This window comes from Hordeum vulgare, chromosome 2H (genome assembly GCF_904849725.1).
Source record: "Hordeum vulgare subsp. vulgare chromosome 2H, MorexV3_pseudomolecules_assembly, whole genome shotgun sequence".
Taxonomy (NCBI): domain Eukaryota; kingdom Viridiplantae; phylum Streptophyta; class Magnoliopsida; order Poales; family Poaceae; genus Hordeum; species Hordeum vulgare.
Window position 1 is genome coordinate 14,288,895 of NC_058519.1, and position 14,977 is coordinate 14,303,871.

At 47.2% G+C, this 14,977-nt stretch overlaps 1 protein-coding gene across 1 annotated transcript; it reads right to left on the minus strand.

Moving 5' to 3' along the window:
* Positions 1 to 7,701: 7,701 nt before the first annotated feature.
* On the minus strand, positions 7,702 to 13,405 carry LOC123429191 ((E)-beta-caryophyllene synthase-like). Its single transcript, XM_045113249.1, has 7 exons — positions 13,227 to 13,405; positions 12,748 to 13,012; positions 12,263 to 12,626; positions 11,921 to 12,139; positions 10,648 to 10,783; positions 10,139 to 10,390; positions 7,702 to 8,055 (listed from the first exon to the last, which is right to left on the minus strand). Exons 1-7 carry the CDS (start codon positions 13,347 to 13,349, stop codon positions 7,774 to 7,776), a joined length of 1,641 nt encoding a protein of 546 aa, XP_044969184.1. The 5' UTR covers positions 13,350 to 13,405; the 3' UTR covers positions 7,702 to 7,773.
* Between the last annotated feature and the right edge of the window lie 1,572 nt (positions 13,406 to 14,977).

Consider the following 14,977-nt stretch of genomic DNA (forward strand, 5'->3'; position numbering starts at 1 on the left):
ATACTTAGGCGATGCTGGATCACAGCTAAGCCCCCGAGTGTGACGTGTAGTTCACACTCGGAGAAGGTTAATACTTAGGCAATTCTGGATCGCAGCTAAGCCTCCGAGTGTGACGTGGAGTGCACACTCGAAGAAGGTTAATACTTAGGCGATGCTGGATCGCAGCTAAGCCCCTGAGTGTGACGTGTAGTGCACACTCGGAGAAGGTTAATACTTAGGCGATGCTGGATCGCAGCTAAGCTCCCGAGTGTGACGTGTAGTACACACTCAGAGAAGGTTAATACTTAGGCGATGCTGGATCGCATCTAAGCCCCCGAGTGTGATGCGTAGTGCACACTCGGAGAAGGTTAATACTTAGGCGATGCTGGATCGCAGCTAAGCTCCCGAGTGTGACGTGTAGTGCACACTCGGAGAAGGTTAATACTTAGGCGATTCTGGATCGCAGCTAAGCCTCCGAGTGTGACGTGAAGTGCACACTCGGAGAAGGTTAATACTTAGGCGATGCTGGATCGCAGCTAAGCCCCCGAGTGTGACATGTAGTGCACACTCAGAGAAGGTTAATACTTAGGCGATTCTGGATCGCAGCTAAGCCCCCGAGTGTGACGTGTAGTGCACACTCGGAGAAGGTTAATACTTAGGCGATTCTGGATCGCAGCTAAGCCCCCGAGTGTGACGTGAAGTGCACACTCGAGGAAGGTTAATACTTAGGCGATGCTGGATCACAGCTAAGCTCCCGAGTGTGACGTGTAGTGCACACTCGGAGAAGGTTAATACTTAGGCGATTCTGGATCGCAGCTAAGTTTTTTTTTGTTGAGACCGGAGTCTGTGACCGCGGAAGAACTTTGAACCTGCAAAAAACTCAATCTGCTTTATATTATTTCACCAATACTTGTTCTTTACATTGCTTCAGTCGACGGTCACGTGTAGAAGCGCTTCAGGAGATCTCTGTTCCATGCACGCGGCTCGTCCGTCTCTCTCTCGATGTTGTAAAGTCTGTATGCTCCGTTGTCCAGCACCTTGGAGATGATGAAGGGTCCTTCCCAGGCCGGAGCCAACTTGTGAGGTCTTTGCTGATCCACTGGGAGCACCAGGACGCCTGCTTGGAACGTGCGACTTCTGACGTGGCGTGCATGGAAACGCCGCAGATTTTGTTGATAAATGGTTGAGCGAGTTAGTGCTATCTCACGCTCCTCCTCCAGAATATCCACTCCGTCTTGCCTTGCTTGTTCTGCTTCGGCTTCGGAGAAGAGTTCGACTCGTGGCACATTGTGAAGCAAGTCACTCGGAAGGACCACTTCTGCTCCATAAACGAGGAAGAACGGTGATCGCCCTGTAGATCTGTTCGGGGTTGTGCGAAGTCCCCAAAGCACTGAAGGTAGCTCGGTAACCCAAGCGCCAGCGGCATATCCTATCTCTCGCAGGAGTCGGGGCTTCAAACCTTGCAAAATAAGTCCGTTTGCCTGCTCTGCTTGTCCATTGGACTGAGGATGCGCTACGGAAGCAAAATCCACTCGGATGCCTTGGCTTGTACAGAAACCTTTGAATCTGTCCGAGTCAAAGTTTGTCCCGTTGTCCGTGATTATGCTGTGAGGTACACCAAATCTGAAGATGATGTCCCTAACAAACTTGATGGCTGTTGAGGCGTCGAGCTTCTTGATGGGCTTCGCTTCGATCCATTTCGTGAACTTGTCGACTGCCACCAACAGATGTGTGTATCCACCTTGGCCTGTCTTGAATGGTCCGACTGTATCTAATCCCCAAACAGCAAACGGCCACACAAGAGGGATCGTCTTCAACGCAGACGTCGGCTTGTGGGACTTGTTGGAGTAGAACTGGCAGCCCTCACATCGGTCAACCATATCTTTAGCCATCTCGTTAGCCTGCAGCCAGAAGAAACCAGCCCTGAATGCCTTGGCGACGATTGCTCTCGAAGAAGCGTGATGACCGCAGGTCCCCGAGTGAATATCCTCCAGAATCAGCTGCCCCTCCTCTGGGGAGATGCATCGTTGAAGAACGCCTGAGATACTTTCTTTGTACAATTGGCCATCAATGACAGTGAACGACTTCGACCTGCGGACTATCTGCCTGGCCTGGACTTCGTCTTCTGGTAGTTCCTGCCTAAGGATATATGCAATGATCGGCACAGTCCAATCGGGGATGACGGCAAGAATCTCCATGACCAGGTCAACCACAGCAGGTACATCGACTTCAGTCGGATCCGTTGAACTCTTTGGTTGTGCCGGCTCTTCTGTGAAAGGATCTTCTTTGACTGAGGGAAGGTGGAGGTGCTCGAGGCAGACGTCACTCGGGACTGGTCTCCGAGTGGATCCGAGTTTTGCCAACTCATCAGCTGCTTGGTTCTTCAGTCTTGGAACATGGTGAAGTTCTAGACCTTCAAACTTCTTCTCAAGCTTCCTCACTGCATTGCAGTATGTAGTCATGGTGGGGTTCCTGACGTCCCACTCTTTCATCACTTGATTGACCACCAAATCCGAATCGCCGTAGACCATCAGGCGACGGACGCCGAGTGAGATGGCCATACACAACCCGTAGAGGAGAGCTTCATACTCTGCCTCGTTGTTGGAGGAATCGAAGTGTATCTGTAGCACGTACTTGAGCTTGTCGCCCTTTGGTGATATGATCACAACGCCAGCGCCGGAGCCATTCAACATCTTGGACCCATCGAAGATAATTGTCCAATGGGCCGAGCAGATGTGGGTCGGTTTCTATTGTTCTACCCATTCTGCTATGAAGTCAGCCAGAGCTTGAGACTTAATAGCTTTCTTGGCCTCGAACTTGATATCACAGTACAGCATCTCCATCGCCCACTTCGCCACTCGGCCTGACGCGTCTCGATTGTGGAGAATTTCCGACAATGGAGCATCAGAAACGACAGACACCGAGTGGTTTTGGAAATAATGGGCCACCTTCTTCGCAGTCATGTAAATCCCGTAGATAAGTTTTTGATAGTGGGGATACCTCTGCTTGGAAGGAGTCAGGACTTCGAAGACGTAGTACACTGGCCGCTGAACTTTGTATGCTTTGCCTTCTTCTTCTCGTTCGACTGTAAGAACAGTACTGACGACTTGATTTGTAGCCGCGATATACAGAAGAAGGGGCTCTTTACTGAGCGGAGCAGTAAGAATCGCTGGGTGGAAAGTAGGACTTTGAGGTCGTCGAATGCGACTTGGGCTTCGTCTGTCCACTCGAAGGTATTTGATTTCTTCATGAGTCGGTATAGAGGAAGCGCTTTCTCGCCGAGTCGACTGATGAACCTGCTCAAAGCCGCCAGGCAACCTGTGAGCCATTGGACGTCGTGTATTCTGACCGGCTTCTCCATTCAGACGATGGTCCCGATCTTTTCGGGGTTGACATCGATCCCTCGTTCGGAAACGAAGAAACCGAGTAACTTTCCGCTGGGAACGCCGAATGAACATTTGGCGGGGTTGAGTTTGATATCGTACCTACGAAGGTTGGCGAATGTTTCTGCCAAGTCGGTCAGCAGGTCAGAACCTTTGCGTGACTTGACTACGATATCATCCATATACGCCTCCACATTCCGACCGATCTGGTCGAGGAGACATTTTTGGATCATGCGCATAAAGGTAGCTCCTGCATTCTTCAGACCGAATGGCATAGTGATGTAGCAGAAGCACCCGAATGGGGTGATGAAGGTTGTTTTTAACTCATCGGGACCATACAGACGGATCTGATGATAGCCTGAGTAGGCATCAAGAAATGACAAACGCTCGCAACCCGCAGTCGCATCGACAATCTGATCTATGCGGGGGAGCGGAAAATGGTCTTTCGGGCAGACCTTATTGACATGCTTGAAGTCGATGCACATTCGGAGCGACTTGTCCTTCTTGGGCACCATGACAACATTGGCGAGCCACTCGGAGTGGTGAACCTCGCGAATGAAGTTGGCTGCCAGCAGCTTGGCCACCTCTTCCCCGATTGCCTTCCTCTTGTGCGCGGCGGACCGGCGCAGGCGCTCTCGGACGGGCCGAGAAGCAGGATCCACATGCAGTCGGTGCTCAGCCAACTCCCTGGGTACACCTGGCATGTCAGAGGGTTTCCATGCGAAGATGTCCCAGTTCTCACGGAGGAATTGGGTGAGCTCGGCTTCCTATTTAGGATCAAGGCTGGTGGAGATGTTCGTCGGAGCAGCAGTGGCGTCCGTCGGGCGGATGCTGACCTTCTTCGTCTCTCCCGCCGACTGAAATGCAGACTCTGAAGCTGGTTTCTTCGAGCGCATCAGGTCGGCGGGGTCGACTGTTTTCTTGTACTCGTCCAGCTCGAGGACGGCCATCTGCTGGTCGGCGATTCTTGATCCCTGCTGCACACACTCTTCAGCCCGCTGCCGATTACCTGTGATGGTGATCACACCCTTCGGGCCTGGCATCTTCAGCTTCAGGTATACGTAACATGGACGGTCCATGAAACGCGCATACGCTGGGCGACCCAGAATTGCGTGATAAGCGCTCTGGAAGTCGACCACTTCGAACATCAGCTTTTCCTTGCGGAAGTTCTTGTCGGAGCCGAAAACGACGTCCAACGCGATCTGGCCGAGTGACTTGGCCTTCCGTCCAGGGACGACTCCATGGAACTGCATGCTGCTCTCGCTGAGTTTGGACATCAGGATGCCCATCCCCTTGAGTGTGTCGGCATACATGATGTTCAAGCCGCTGCCGCCATCCATGAGGACTTTGCGCAGTCGGACTCCTTCTACCACCGGGTCGACGACCAGAGCCTGTCTCCCCGGGGTGGGTACATGTGTCGGATGATCCGACTGGTCAAAGGTGATCGCAGTCTGAGACCATTTGAGGAACTTGGGGCTGGCAGGGGTGGCCATGTTCACCTCTCTGTTCACCAGCTTCAGTCGACTCTTGCTCTCGACGTCAGCAAAAATCATCAGGGTTGCATGGACTTGGGGGAACGGATCCTCCTTATCCTCCTCATCCTATTCATGGTCCTTCTCACTCGGTTGCCCTTCACTGAACCCCTGGATCAGGAGGCGACACTGTCGAGTGGTATGCTTCGCATATATGGGGTTGCCCTCTTTGTCCATCTTCGTATGAACCGGACATGGCTGGTCCAGGATGGGGTTATTGAACTGCTTCTTCTTGGGGGTGAACTGAGCCTTCCCTTTGCCCTTGAACTTGGCATTGGTTACGGCTGCATCTTCTGCTTGCGGAGCGGTCGGAACTTTCTGCTTCTGCTTCCGAGTGTTGCCCCTGTCTCCTTCAGCAACTGTTTTGTGCTTGCCACTTCGGATGCGGTCCTCTTCTTCGCCATTTGCATAGCGTGTCGCTATCTCCATCATCTTGCTCATGGAGATGTCACCTGTTCGGCCAAACTTAAGGTACAGATCCCTGTACCGCACTCCTGCCTTGAAGGCGTAGACTGCTTGATGTTCGGTGACGTTCTCCACCGTGTGGTAAAGAGTTATCCAACGCTGGATGAAGTCACGCAGGGGCTCATTCTGCTTCTGGACGCAGTGCTGGAGCTCCACGAGGCCAGCAGGGTGCTTGCACGTCCCTTCGAAGGTCCTGATGAACACCCGGGCCAGATCCGCCCAGCTGTACATGCTCGAGGGGGCCAACTGATTCAGCCACGCTCGTGCCGAGCCGTCGAGCATCAGAGGGAGGTGCTTCATGGCGACATGGTCGTCTCCTCCTCCGATCTGGACTGCCACTCGGTAATCATCCAGCCACGTTTCTGGCTTGGACTCCCCTGTAAACTTGTTAATTCTCGTCGCCAATCGGAAGTTGGGAGGGATGTCAGCCGAACGGATGGCTCGACTGAAACACTCGGGACCAGAAATGATGGCCCTGCTTCCACTCGGATGGTCAATATCACGACCATCGCGGTGGGCTCGTCCCCTGTCGACCCTCTGCTGGGCGATATGCCCTCTTGCGTCGGGCCTTGGGTCGTAAGTGTCACCGACTGAACGCCGATCATCATGATGTCGGGGCCCGTAGGGCCCACCCCGCGGAGGGGTGCGTGAACTGCGGCGATCTTCATGATTTATGGAACGGCTGCCTCCTCTGTGCCGCTGATGGGAACCTGGGCTGTGAACTGACCGATGTGTATTCGCATGAACAGAACTATTATAGATCTTGTTGTGCGACTGGGAGACCGCCGAATTCTGCTGCTGAGCCGTGTGCAACAGTGCTCGGATCTGCTCGATCCCTCTACCAGCCTATGAATCAGTCGGCTGGAGGGAATCGGCTATCTTGGCAGCCGCAGCCAAGTTGAGGAGGGGTGTGCGGAACAGCTCCACGTTGCTCCGCCGAGTGTGCCGACTGGCAGAACGGTGAGGTGGACGACGCGCGCCGGACGCTTCGCCGATCTCGTGCTCGTTCCGGCCAGCTTGACGGGGATCTTCATGGGAATTGGCCATGTGTACTTCTGCTGCAGGCCCGCGACCCGCGTACTCGGAAGGAAACTCAGTCGGAACTGAGCCCGAGCACTAGGACGGCGGGGCAACCACAACTGACTCTAGGACCGCAACTTGGGAAGATGCGCTCTGGCGCGCCTGGGCGTGTTGCACCCAACGCTGGAGCCGCGGACGGCGGTGTAGGTCGACAACGGAGCCGACTACTGGAGAAGAAGAATGCCGCGGGCGCCGGCACGGAAGTGCGTAGCCCCGCGACGGGGAAGCGCCTCGACGTTGAGGGGCGAATCCTGAAGCCACGCCGAATCGTCGACGACGAAGGAGAGAGCGCCGAAAAAGATCTGGTGACCCATGCCCGAATCTCCGCCGGACGACATGACGAAAGGAAGTAGTCGCAAACTCGCCGGAAGTCGCTTAGACGCCTGCCCCACGGTGGGCGCCAACTATCGTGGGTATAAGCCTGACAGTCGATGTGTAGGGTACGAAAAGGATGGGTAGAGCCTTAGCTACGGCGAGGTTGTGTGAGTTCAGGCCCCTCTGCGGTGGAGGTAATAGCCCTACGTCTCAGTGCTCAGGGAGCTTGTTGTCGAGTGGAAATATAGAATACAGTGAGTTGCTAACCCCTCTACCAGTGGGGGAGGGTGGCTTATATAGAGTGCGCTGCCCTCCACAACGGTTCCGGTACAGGGGTGGAATAGTGGGGATTGAATGCATACGTTACAGGTAACGTATGCTCTAAATGCTAATAAATGTACCCGGAAACATGCGACCGTTTCTCTCCACAGGGGTTACGATGGACCGAGTGTAGCCAGTCGGTTAGCTTGGTATCCTCCGAATGCTAGGCTCCGACTGGATGGTCGAGGACCTGTCACCGACTGGATGATGGAGACTCCTTAATTCAGTCGGGACTAACTAAGGGCCTTGTCCTTTGTGAGGGGCAGTCCTTGGGTAGGACCTACATGGCAGGCCTATGACCCTACCCTAAGACTATGACCCCATCAGTGACCGAGAACCATTTTGTTAGCACCACACATAAATGGTTTGAAATGATAGATCAGTTTATTATTAAATTAAGTCCAGTACTAATGTCATGTGGCACGTCACCTAGATATCATTACATAAGGAAGTACTAGGAATTATGCACAAAATTAATACATGGATTACAACAATTTCAGGGATAGGTTTTGCAATCCTCTTTATATATACTACATAAGTTTGTATTAATTGAACATGTATGTAAATGTCTAGATGCAGGCGAGTGGGAAAAAATGATAGCTATACAATATGTAGTACACCTCATATTATGCAAGAATTTATTATTATCATACCATATTTTAGAAAAGGTCCGTATCTTATCGTAATAGAGAAATGGTTCATACATAATTCACATAAAGTGAAGTTAGGGTCTCTTTGAGACTAGACGCGAGGGTGTATGCATCTTCACGCTTGAACATAAAATCCATTGTCCGGGCAAGATCAGTTGCCTTCTCTTTATGCACCATTTGATGATTATTGTGAAGGCGTTCGTGGACAATGTCCATCCATGCTTCTTCAATTATCACCCTGAGCTTTGCATTGGCTTCTGCTACCGTGATCCTGTGCTCTTTTGTGCAAGTTTGCACCGTGGATACCACATGCTCTGATTTTTGTTCTCGCTACAAAATAAAAACAAACAACATGATTAATTAGATGAGGTTTCATCATAATTGATGCGTGTATAGAATATAGATATAATTATTATTAGCATATATGGAGAACGCAAGTGTCCAACTCGAGTGCTGCTCATGCATAGGTTCCTCAGGAGGTGAAAATTATCCTGTCTGTCGGTTCACTACCTCTGTGATCCCTCACTGCTGCCACCACTGTCGGCTGCCATGATGACATCAAGGTAGTTCTCTAGGTTTTGGATCCTATATAGAAGGGCGCTCATCATGGGAGTTGGTTGGTCGCATAGTGGTCAACAAGCGAAGGGACGTAGTGGCATGACAGGTAGACAACCACAATGTGGTGTCTTGTTTGGGTTGCTAAGTTGTCACTTGTTGTTGAGACCTGAAACAAGATCGTCATTCTAGGTCTTATAAGTTCCATGGTGGGATGGTGTGCCTTCTCTACCCTTGGCATTATGCACGGTGTGGTGTTGGGGAAGACACTCAGATCGTGTTTTAGCGATGGATGGATGATCACTAGCCAGTGTTGGGTGGTGGATGGTGGCTAGATCTAACCAAGTCTCATCGGGAATATGGCGATATAGATGTGGTTGTGCAGATGGTGATGGGCAGTACTTAAATCTAGCTAGCATGTTCTAAGCTTCATTCATTCCAAGGGGTTCGAACGGGTTTAGGGATGACACACTCTGGCAAAAGCTTCTCTTCGATGGGGGGCAATGCAAACGAGGATGGCACTTGTGGAAATCTTTCTACTCCACAGAGACATTGTTCAACGATCATTTCTTCACATCCACTTAACCATTGTCGGTTAGATATGAGCTAACCTCGATGGGTGATGCGTTAACAAAGCCCCTCCCCCGCGTCGTCCCGATTTGGCGACACGGGGGAAACGCCACTGTTGGTGACTCCCGAGCCTTCCTATCCTTCTCTCGTCTTGCCGCTGCCTGAGGGGACCACTCGCAAAGCTCGGGCGGGATCCTATGAGATTGGCAACAGGGCATCTCATCTCGTGGCAGCCCACTTAGATCTAGGCAGCTTCGTGGGGTCCCGATGGCATCTTCCTCGTCCATCATGCGGCTGCTCCAAGTCGGCAGCGAGTTGGGCGCTCATGACCGTGCAGTGTTGCCGCAAGGTCGGCTCACGTCCTACAGCCGCGTGGGTTCATCTTGGCCCATATGAGTCTGCGGGAAGGTGTGCTGCATGACCGTTGTGCTGCTAGAGACCATCGTGGTGCCTGCGGCCAGCTAGGCAGAGGGGGGCTGGATCGGGGTGGCGTGTGGACCTGCTGTCGTGATGCTTATGGTGGCGATCCTCGGGCTCTTTTCGCATCATGGCAACGTCCTACAAGATCACTCCTCCTCAATATGGTCATCGACGTGTTCCGGAATTGCTGCAAGAGATCTTGCACAGGATATGTGGATCAAACATAATCCAGTCGTGCATGTCCATATCACCCTACGAGGTTCTGAGGCCGTAGCGCGAAGCTCTGTTGGTTCATGACACCTTGGGACATGTTGGCTTCTCAATTTCTATGGTGAAGACAGTGCACAACCAATGAAAGTTATATCCTAGGTTTCTACCGTGAAAGTCACAACTCTTAGGAGCAGCAGTGGTAAGTGGAGGCGGCAGTTTTGGTAGAACTTGGCTTAAAATTATTAGTTGTGGCATCAGATTTGCGTGTTCTTCTAACAAGCGGCTATGTGTCCTCACAGTGCTTATTTGGTTATGTCGCACTCTTTTCCCAGTTTAACTGTGTGCTTCATGTTGTCTAGTTTTGCACAAATTTCCATGATTCAACCTTAGTTGAGTTGTGTGGTTCATGTGGTCTTGGCCTAGTTTAGCTGGTGATATGTGAGATTTTCATCCTAATTTGCCTCATAAACTAGACCAATCTCTAAAATAATATGTCTATATGGAAGGGCACGCACACCCTTCCATCTGATGAGGTTCTGTAAGAAAAGGATAATGTTGGTATATTAGTACACAAATTTTGGATTAAGTGACTACTAGAAGAATTTATTTTATAAGAAAATACATGTTGACAACATTAAAATACGGAGAGAGTTTGTACCTCATGTGACACCATGTCATTGCCAATGCGCCCAATTATGCATACACATCTTACTATTTTTGGATATGTTAAAGCCCACTCAAGAACCTCCTTTGTAGTCACATTTCCCATTGAAATTAATACAAGGCTTATTATGTGCATACATGCACTGCTGCCCACCGATATTTGCAGATGCTCTTCAACACTAGTTGGTACATAGTGTTCATCACGCCATTTCACCTCGGCATGATAGCATTTTGCGACGTCGATTACCTAAGCAATGTTAAATTTAAGGTGAAATATGCATGGAGAATGTTTGGCCTTTATAGTTGCAGACTATCGGATAATAACTCAGAAAGCATAAATAATATAATTTTAAAACTTATACATACTCAATGAGAAATTTTATTGGTTGATGCTCAGTAAATTTGCAAGCTTGACCATTACATCAGCATGTATACTAGGATAATTACTTTTCTGGTATACATCTATTTTTTGGCTAATTTGGTACGATTTTGAGAAACACGTACCAGTTCTTTTACCAATTCGGCATTCTTATTTTTTTGACGCTTTAACTCCTCCTCAAAATCATTTGTAGTGTTAAGTATATTGATGTATAATGCCTTCAAGTGTGCCGGTAATTGCTCAGCGGCTTGTTCATCCCACCTGTATTTCAGGCAAATTAGTGCTGAGTTATAAATAAATACATACATACATAAATAAAAATGATAATAAACTGAATAATTTTGCATTTACATTATGATGAAAAATATTTAGATTATTGTATAAATTTTTTGAAAAAAAATTGGTTGGTGAAACTTAATTTATTTTGGGACCCAACCATTTAGATGGATAACTTGAAGGCCATTTATCAGTGCAACTTTCGACACGATGTTTTATTTTACGTTTATGCATCATCTATGATCAAGGTATTGATACAAAAATGGTATATAATTAAATATTGTTGAGTATTTTTGTAAACATAGGCAAATAGGAAGTAAATATCAGGAACTGATTTGGTAATACCAGCCAAGACGAAATGGGTTCGCTGGGCCCCAGCCTGACGGCAGCCTGCTACCACCCTTTTAGTCCCGGTTTACAATACCAACCGAGACTAAAGGTGACAAATGAACCGGGATAAATGGTGGCCGTGCACCTGTCCGCTCCTAGCCTTTGGGACCGATACTAATGATCACATTAGTCCAGGGACGAAACCTATCCGGGACTAATGCTGCAGACGAAAGATCTGTTTTCTACTAGTGCAAATAGAATTTGGAATTTCTTAAGGGAAACAAGAGTATGGACTGGCATGGCAAGTTTTACCATATCGGGATTATTTACAAAATAATGATAATTGCAAATGTGTAGTGAATTCATCATGTGTGAGCTATGAGAAGTATTTATATGTGGCATGTATTAAGTTGTAAGGGCTATGTAGAACAGTCTCTACCGACTTACAAGAGTTTGCTACGACATGACACTGCTTCTACTATAATGAAAATTCAAATAATATATTACGAATTTGGCTTAGTACACTGTCGGCGGTAAATGAGTATTGTAACTTGGAGATGCAATGTTCGTAGCGATATTTTCTTATACATGATTTTCTCTTTTGAAAGAGAACTATATATGTTCCATGATTCTAGCTATATAGCAAGTTGTTGAAAACAAACTACAGTTAGGGTGCTTTTTGCTAACATTTTTTTATAGGAAACTTCATACATGATAAAAGATTTTGCATTCCTTCTCTTGGTGCAAGGTTGGTAACACACCATCCAGAAAAGAAAAACAAGGTGAACATACCGTTCCATTGCTGCCGTGAAGGTATTGCTTTCTTCTGTGGTACTATAGTTGTCATAGAAGTCATCAAATAATGATATAAATATGTTCAGTTTTGTGAGAATTACACGTGAATATGAATGTTGCGGCTCATAGACAACTCCAAGTACCCAAAAATGCATCTCCACTATTCTGTCTCGTGCAAATTGTAGATCTGTTTGTGACTTAAGGTCTTTCCACCAACTGCAAATTAATAGAAATATGTATTAGTGGAAGCTATAATATTTAAATAGTATTTTTCCGTCATTGGACACCGATAAATCCCAAGCTTCCGGATTTTACTTATATTTTAGTTAGTCTTCTTACATCGTAAGAGTTTTCAACTCCTTGCAGTAGATTGTTTGCAAAATGTTGAAGTCAAGCTTAGCAAGCTCCAATATGTCCTCGTCTCGCGTAGCCTTTTTCTCGTACACCGGGATGTAACGTCTAGTTTCCACTCTCTTGACTCTCCTGAAAATGGGTGTTTTCAGTGCACACCGAACCTCTTCTGCCAACTGTGGTTCTAGATGTTCTAGCATGCACTGCAGACGGCTGTTGGTGAAGATAATAGCATCATCCAACACTTCTTCCCCACGAGTCCTAAGATATGATGCGTTATATAGTGCCAACAACGAGTCCGCATCATTGCTTACAAAGTTTCCTCGATCATCTCTGAACTTCAAAAACACATCTGCATGAGCAAGTAAATATTGCATATATCATGGCTTATAGACAATATCTAATAGTTAAATTAACATAATAGTACATATATGTAGGATTGAACAGCTGTGATGGTGAATTGGTGATTATACCAGGTGAGACGTGGTACCCATGCGTCCTCAGCAAGTAGAACCGCGCTGCTGTTGTGCGCAGATCGTCACTCGAGCCTTGATCGTCAGCATGTATTCCACGAAGTAAGTCTTGGATCTCCTTACCGAAGTGATAGGCCACACCAGTCCGCTGCAGCGTGTCGATAAGCTCCATCTTCATAGGTAGATCGGAAGAAGATCCGGCGGCCAAGATGGATTTTCTCACTCGTTCCTTCTTGATACTTGCCATCTCCGTCATTGCCAAATACTGCAAGGCAGGTAAACGTATGTCATCTTGGAAATTTGTGAGAGGTAAGAGTGCATGCTCGGGTTCAAGAATGTTTCAAAATTCTGAAAACGTTCATACATGAACACATTAGCATACTACATTTGCCTATGTGTATTCGGTAATACTATTGGTGCAGGGACAGAAACTAAGGGAACTTTTACTTTTTCTGAAAGAAAAACAAATTGTTAACTACCTGTGATTGAGTGCATGGGTTGTGGTTCAGGAAGAAATGACCCCAGATGCTGGGGATGTAATGTCGTCGGGGCTCGTGCAGGTCAGCAGTAACCACGTTTGAGCCATTAGCAGGAGCAGCCATGATAGAAAGCTTGTTTTGCTTTAATGGGAATGGATGGGAATGGATTCTTTGATGAAGTGCAGTGCTACCTTAGGTATATATATAGAAAGGACGAAGGAAGTACGTAGGATCTACGCCACCACAAAAGTAATACTCTACCTGTACACTATACAAACTGTGGGGACATACACATAAAAGTTCGACTCTCACTGATTGCAGCAGCTGCATGCATATGTTTTGAATGATGTCTGTGCGGAAGATAAAGTTTCATGTGGGCACAAAGATAGACATGATACCCTACAAGGGAGCCCAATGAGTCACGGAACTATTGGTTTGACATGTTTCGAGACTATGGTGCATGTATATCACAAGGATTCATCACGAGGCCGTAGTACTCTAAAATTTCTAAAAATTATATTCACGTTCGTGTTCCATGACTGATAACCCTTATAGGCAGCATGGATTATCTGGGTGTTTGCGAATTCTCACGGAAAATCACAAAAAGGTCGGTGCAAAAAAAATTGTTGACAAAATAGAAAATTTTTCGAGCATCGATATTCTGAGGTCAAAATATATGTTATTTTCTTCACAAAGTTCTGTTCACAGTTCACGATATAAACATGTACTTCCTTCGTTTCAAAATAAGTGTCGTTGGTTTAGTACAAAATTTATACTAATTTAGTATTAAACATACGATACTTATTTTGAGGCAGAGGAAGTATGTTATTAAACCTACGATACTTATTTTTGCATCTTGAACATTCATATATACATGGTACAACATTCAAGGATTTTACAGCCAGCCGGCCCGGAACCACCATAGTATGCATGTGCCGGTGTGCGTCATCACTGCTATGATCATACACTTCAACAGTGAAGCACGACGGTCTACAAAAATATGCGATGGTTCTATCGAAGTTGAGGTCGGCAAAATTGTCTGTCTTGTCTACGATTTTGAAGTCCCTGACATAAGCAACTTTTTATGTCCTTTTTACTGTAACATCCTTGCTGCTCATCTACCATGGGTATGCCAGAATTGTTGGACCTGAAACTTATCCACCAAACATTTCCATGCCACCTTAATTGTTCAAGGCTATGAAGAGGGGACTCAAACAATATCCTATGGTGGTTGTCCTAATTATTAACCACAGATATTTTGTCCTTTTGTCCTAAAAATAAATATCATAAACAAAATAATATATGAGCAGATATTGAAAAGTACCATATGTCCAAACTGTGTAATAAATGGTATCAAAGCACAGGTGTCTGAAAATAAATTATGGTGGACTCACTGACGGTCAAACATGATTTTCATGTTAGAACATTGGTATTAGGGGGGCATATGGTGATAGTGTGTGAGGGAGAGATTTGTTTTATTTAGTCCTAAGTCGATTGTAGGAGAAGACATACAGTGGCAGAGACAGGGGGACCAGCAAGGGCCCTCCCCCCCCCCCCCCTAACAACATGAATTTGCTACCAAATTACTGAGGAACAATGCAGAATTAGAGATCCTTTCGTCTCAGGTGACACGGGATATAGTACTGTGAAGGAATCGTGGAATGAAAGTCAGGACAGTATATTTTTGTCCTTTCTTCTCTTTCTGGTGTTTTATTTTCATTTTCTGTTTCCCTTTTTTCCACCTTTTCCCT